The 6,730-nt window shown below is 47.9% G+C and overlaps 1 protein-coding gene across 1 annotated transcript; it reads left to right on the top strand.

Annotated features, from left to right (window-relative positions):
• The first annotated feature begins 1,340 nt into the window (after window positions 1-1,340).
• Window positions 1,341-5,216, top strand: SDHAF2 (succinate dehydrogenase complex assembly factor 2). Its single transcript, XM_006107242.3, has 4 exons — window positions 1,341-2,213; window positions 2,618-2,841; window positions 2,956-3,065; window positions 4,398-5,216. Exons 1-4 carry the CDS (start codon window positions 2,046-2,048, stop codon window positions 4,550-4,552), a joined length of 657 nt encoding a protein of 218 aa, XP_006107304.3. The 5' UTR covers window positions 1,341-2,045; the 3' UTR covers window positions 4,553-5,216.
• The last annotated feature ends 1,514 nt before the right edge of the window (window positions 5,217-6,730 follow it).

Here is a 6,730-nt window from a genome sequence, read left to right as displayed (position 1 = left end):
TGCACTCGGGGTAGGGGGTCCCTCAGCCTGGCCTGTCGCTCTCTTTCGCAGTCTGGGACCCCTCGGGGGTGACCACTTGCTGGCTTAGGCCTGCTCCCCGGGGGATTGGGCCTAAGATGGCAATCAGACATCCCTCTGGCAGCCCAGCAGCCCTCGGGGGATGTCCACTTGCCAGCGGGGAGCAGACCTAAGCTGCAGTCAGATATCCTTAGCGCTGCTGAGGAGGCAGGAGAGGCTCCCACCACCACTGCTGTACTGGCAGCCATCAGCCTGGCTTGTGGCTGAGCAGAGCTCCCCCCTGTGAGAGCGCACTGACCACCAGAGGGCAGCTCCTGCATTGAGCATCTGCCCCCTGGTGGTCAGTGTGTGTCATAGTGACCAGTCATTCCCAGTCTTTCTGCTGTTAGGGTCAGTTTGCATATTACCCTTTTACTATATAGGATAGAGGCCTGGTGCACGGGAGGGGGCTGGCTGGTTTGCTCTGAAGGGTGTCCAGGATCAGGGTGGGGGTCCCGCTTGGGTGCCTGGCCAGCCTGGATGACGGCCAGGCTGTTTGCAGCTGGTCACACCCCCTTCAGGGTGGGGGCCCCCACTGGGGTGCCTGGCCAGCCTGGATGACAGGCTGATGGCTGTTTGCAGCTGGTCACACCCCCTTCAGGGTGGGGGTCCCCACTGGGGTGCCTGGCCAGCCTGGATGACGGGCTGATGTCTGTTTGCAGCTGGTCACACCCCCTTCAGGGTGGGGGTCCCCACTGGGGTGCCTGGCCAGTCTGGGTGAAGGGCTGAGGGCCGTTTTCAGGCTGGCAGGTGACTGAAGCTCCCAGCCTCTTTTTTTCTTCTTTTTTTTTTATTCTGGGATTTATTTACCTTCTATGGCTGTCACTGGAGCTGAGAGCCGGCTCCAGTTCTGAGGCCATGGCTGGCTGAAAGCAGGTATCTGGAGTTTGTTTAGCTTCTATAATTGAAACTCTGTTACCATCACTGGCGCTCTAAGCTCTGAGCCCGCTGGCGGCTGAAAGCAGGTATCTGGGTTTGTTTAGCTTCTATAATTGCAACATTGTTGCATCCGGAGCTCAGAGCTGGGCTGCGGCAGGCAGGGAACCTTGGCTTCCTCAGTCACTGGAGCAAGCAAGCCTCATGTTCGCTTCAGCTGCGTGGCTGCTGGCCACCATCTTGGCTGGCAGTTAATTTGCATATCCTGCTGATTAGCCAATGGGAAGGGTATCGAAGTTACGATTAATTACCACGTTTCTCTATTATTAGATAGGATGCCCTTCTTTATCTTCTGACAGGTTTTTTTCCCTGACAGTTTTTTACTTAAAGTCTGTGCTGTCTGAGATGAGTAGGGTCATTCTGCTCACTTTTGCATGGAATATGTTTTTTTCATCCTTTCACTTCAGCCCATGTGTATCCTTACATCTAAAATGAGTCTCTTGTAACAGCATATAGTTGGGTCTTACTTATTATTATTATTTTCTAAATCTTCACCCAGGGACATGCTTATCGACTTGAGAGAGAGAGGGGAAGGAGAGAGAGATACGTCGATGGGCGAGAGAAACATTGATCGGTTGCCTTCTCATACGAGCCCTGACCAGGGATTGGCCCTGTGACCTTTCCATGTATGGGACGATGCTCCAACCAACTGAGCCACACTGGCCAGGGCAGTTGGATCTCATTGGTTTATCCATTCGGCCACTCTCTGTATTTTGGTTGGGGAGTTTTAATACATTTCCATGTAAAAAGCCAGGAGTTGGGGGTTTTCTCCTGCTCGTTCTATGCCGGGCCAGGGGCAGGGGCCATGGTGGGGGAGTGTGGTTTGTTCTCAACAGCACCCAACCTGGTGCCATCTCCTGCCAGCACTTAGATTCAGAGAGAACAAACACTAGCCAGTCTGGCAGCCCCCCGAGAGGCCGGCATGCTGGGCGTATGTCTCAGGCTCCCCTTTCTCTCCTGAGGGAGACTGAAGATTTTCTTCAGTCGGACCAGGCTGAGCCAGGGGGAGGGACCGAGATGAATGACTGTCATGGCTTTTCCTTCCAGCTTTGATGCAGCTGCTCTGTGCTTGCCCGGGGTTTGGGAGCCTCTTCACTGGTTTCGGGATTTCTCTTAAAGGGAACCGGTCCGTGTGTTACGGAGTTGATGGTTTCTGGGAGCAGGAGAGTGTGTCCTGTCCTGCCATCTTGCTGACACGAACACCTTCTCGTGGCATCGTGGTAGGCTTTGCCCTTCTCTAGATTGGGAGCCCTTGGAGGATTAGGGCCCATGCCGTCACTGCATGCTCAGATTTTAACACGGTCAAGAGACAAGAGTACACACCGCACCGGAAGGCAGTGCATCGGGGGAGCACATACGTCTGCCGAAGAGCTTCTGGAAGTGCACTGGTTAAGAACGTGTTGGCCGTCAGAGCTGGCTTTCGGGTCTGACTGCAGTTACTGTCGGAGGGACCCGGGTCTGTGTTCTCGCCTCCCTGAGCCTGGGCCTCTAAGCTGTAATGGGCCAGTCTCAGTGAAGCTTCTGGAGGACTGGCTGAAATCCGACGTGTTTGGCGCCTAGTGCGTGTGGAGGGTGATGGGGACGTTACCTGATGCTAAAAAGATGTCTGGTCTGTTTGTTTCAGATGCTTGCTCTGTCAAGGCAGCACCTTGTGTCTCCTTTGCCCAGCGTGACGTCCTTCAGCCGTTTCTACAGAGGTGACAGCCCGTCAGATTCCCAGAAGGATATGATTGAAATCCCTCTGCCTCCGTGGCAGGAGCGACCTGATGAGCCCATAGAGACCAAAAGAGCCCGCCTGCTGTATGAGAGCCGGAAGCGGGGGATGCTGGAGAACTGCATCCTGCTCAGGTGGGGGCGGGGCTGGGGGCCATTGCTCTTCGGCTGGAGACGACCGGCCTTTTAACTTCTCTCTCTTCTCTCTCTCTCTCTCTCTCTCTCTCTCTCTCTCTCTCTCGTTTTTAGCCTCTTTGCTAAAGAATATCTGCATCAAATGACAGAGAAACAGCTGAACCTGTATGATCGCCTGATTAACGAGCCCAGTAATGACTGGGATATTTACCACTGGGCTACAGGTACGGGGGCGGGGGTCGGGGGGTAAGCGGAATGTGAAAAGTAGGATGACTTGGGCTGATTTGAGTCTGGAATTATATCCTAGGCAATTAACCCTCCCCCCTTTATTCGTGCAAATAGACATTCACCAGACACTGTTCATTTTTCCAAAGTGTGTAACATTTGTCTGCTTAGTTAAGGTTCTTTGTGTGCAAACAGTAGACACCTATTCTGTGTAACGTAAGCAAAAGGGTAATTTAGTGAGACTGTACAGGTCTCCGAGGCAGGTTGAGGAAAGACTCGGCTGGGACTGGAGTGGAGCCAGAAACGGACGTCTCACCCGTTCTCGCACCCTCTGGGTCTTCTGTGTTTTTGTTCCCACTCAACATGCGTCACAAAATAGGAGCCGTTCTGCAGGTCCATGTCTCCTCTGTTCTGACAGATTTCCTCGGTACTCGTTCTATCAGTGAGAGAGGACTGTAAAAGCTCCATCTGTAATTGTGGATTTATTACTCCTTTCAGTTCTCTCAGTTTTTCTTCATATATTTTGAAGCTCTGTTATTAGGATTGTTATATCTTCTTCTTTTTAAAAAAAAAAATATATTTTATTGATTTTTTTACAGAGAGGAAGGGAGAGGAATAGAGAGCCAGAAACATAGATGAGAGAGAAACATTGATCAGCTGCTTCCTGCACACCCCCTACTGGGATGCGCCCACAACTGAGGTACATGCCCTTGACGGGAATCGAACCCGGGACCTTTAAGTCCGCAGGCATCGGCTCTATCTACTGAGCCAAACCAGTCAGGGCAGGATTGTTATATCTTCTTGATGAATTGACTCCTTTATCATTATCCCAGAGGCCCGATGCACAAAATTCATGCAGAGGTAGCCTTCCTTCCCCCGGCTGCCGGTACCAGCTTCCCTACGTCCGCTGGCTTCGTCAGGAAGGTTGTCCGGTCTAATTAGCATATTGCGCTTTTATTATTATAGATAATGCCTGTCTTTATTGCTGATAATGTTCCTTGTTCCAAAGTATCTGATCGTAATTTAGTCACTCCATGTACTTTTGATGAGTGTTTACATGGTATGTTTTTCCATCTATATTTCTGTTGCTATGTAGTAAATTAACACAAACTTAGTGACTTTATTTTTTTAAATTTATCTTTATTGTTCAAAGTATTACAGATGTTCCCCCCCCATAAGCCCCCTCCACCCCACCACTCCCACAAACTTAGTGACTTCAAACAACCCCTGTCTGTTAGCTCAGAGCTGTGCCCAGATCTCACAGTCTGGAAACTCATTCAGGTTGTAGGACTGACATCCCAATGGTCTTGTTAGCTGCTGATCTCTTTCAGCTCCTGGAAGCCACTCTCTGATCTGTGCCCTGTGGCCCCTCCAGCTCAGCAGTGGAGCCTCCCTCACAAGGAATCCCTCTCAGGCTTCAAAGCTACCCGGTTTCCCCTTCTGTCACCTCCTGGAGAAAACCCTGCTTTTAATAGAGCTCATGTGATGAGGTCAGAACCACTTGGAAAAGTTCCCTGTCCCAAGGCCAACTGTGCCGCAGCGACATGCCCGGTCGTGCTCACAGGCGGGGATTTCACAAGCCTTGTGCACCGTTCTTTTACTTTAAATTGAGCCTCTTGCAGACAACATATTTAGTCTTTATTTTTTTGTCCAATCTTATCTCTATCTGTTCATTGGTATGTTTTGGTCATTTACATATAATTAATTATCAATGTGATTGCATTAAAATTTACCATCATTTTGTTTTCTATTTCTTCCATCTGTTCTTTGTTCCTTTTCCCCTCTATTTCCATGGGGTTTTTTAAATGAGTATTTTAAATTTTACTCCACTTTTGCTTTATTATTTATACCTCTCTTTATAATTTTTTTAGTGATTGCCCTAGGGCTTGCAGTCTACATCTTTAATTAATCACAGTCTACCTTCAAGTAATATTATAGTACTTCATGTATAATGTAAGAACTTTACAGTAGCACACTCACTCCAATTCCTCCCTCCCATCTTTTGTGCTATTGTTGTCATACTTTCTATTTTTACTTATGCTGTAAGCCTACACTACATTTCTGTTGTTTTACTTCAGACAATTATCTACAGAGCAATTTAAAATAAGGAAAAGGATAGCATATACATATATAAAAGTTATAACATAGTATCTTATATGTAAATACATGGATAATGTAATATGTAACATTTATATAATATATAATTACATTATCCTATATAATAAGAGGCTAATATGCAAATCGACCGAATGGCAGAATGACCAGTTGCTATGACACGCACTGACCACCAGGGGGCAGACGCTCAATGCAGGAGCTGCCCCCTGGTGGTCAGTGCACTCCCACAGGTGGAGTGCCACTCAGCCAGAAGCCGGGCTCACGGCTAGTGAGCGCAGCAGCAGTGGCGGGAGCCTCTCCCACCTCTGCGGCAGCGCTAAGTTCCGGAAGCCAATTCCAGACAGCAGGGCTGAATCGAGTGGCTGAAGGGCATTTTCCCAAACCTGAAAAGGATAATTGCTTGCTGCCAGACAGCTAAGGGCATCTTAATCTACATATTATTGCCTCCTACTGGCCAAACACCTGAACAGCCGAAGGCAGTTTCTCCAAAACCTGATAATCTGACAATGGCCTCTGTATATGAAACCTGACCCTTTGATGTGTATATCTCCGCCTCACCTTAGGATAAATTGTGTTAATAAAAAGCAAGGGGTCCTGAGATGAGGAGATCTTAGTTTCTTTAGCTAGGCTCCTCTGACCCCCAAATGCCTTTCAAAATTATGTTTCGTCTCTGGACTCTTTATTAAGTTACACATAGCCCTTCTCTAGATTGCTGAACCCCTTCTTAATGCCGGAACAAGAACCCTGGCAGCTAAGGACCCCTCGGGGGATGTCCACCTGCCAGCTTAGGCCTGCTCCCCATGCTGAGCAGGCCTAAGCCAGCAGGCGGACATCCCCTGAGGTGTCCCAGACTGCAAGAAGGCACAAGTCAGGCTGAGAGACCCCACCCAGTACACAAATGTTGTGCACCGGGCCTCTAGTATTTTATATTACCTTATTTTAATCATCTCTGAGTTCTTCATTTCTTTATGTAGATCCATATTTCCATCTGGTATCATATTCCTGAAGAATTTCCTTTAATATTTCTTGTAGTGTAGGTCTGCTGCTTTTGGCATTTTTGAAAGATATTTTCACTGGATATAGAATTATAGGTTCACAAATTTTCCTCACATTATAGGGGCACACTTTTTGCTAGGCTGGAGGACTGAGTCAGTCTGTTCAGTTGAGCTGGATTTGGGTTGTTGCTGCTTTGGTTACCTTGTACCAGCAGCTTCAAATTCCCTTAGTGTTACCATGTGCCATTTTCTGGTCTCCCTGGTTTTTGGCATGGGGTCTGCTGTGTCTTTGTTCCTTTGTATATAATGTATCTTTTCTTTCTGAATGTTTCCAGCATTTTATCTTTGGCTTCTAGCAGTTTGAATGTGATATGCTAGATGCTTGTGTTTGGTATTTATCCTGCTTTGGGTTCTCTGGGCACGTTGGGTCCAATTACACTTAGGTTAGACTGTTGAATATTATTTCTTAGTTTTTGGATTGTTCTGTGTCTCTTACTCTTTTTTTTTTATGCATCAGTTTGGGTAATTTGTGTTGGATAATATCTATGGACCTA

This window comes from Myotis lucifugus, unplaced genomic scaffold, assembly GCF_000147115.1.
Source record: "Myotis lucifugus unplaced genomic scaffold, Myoluc2.0 scaffold_1074, whole genome shotgun sequence".
Taxonomy (NCBI): domain Eukaryota; kingdom Metazoa; phylum Chordata; class Mammalia; order Chiroptera; family Vespertilionidae; genus Myotis; species Myotis lucifugus.
This window is presented reverse-complemented; position numbering and strand designations above follow the sequence as displayed.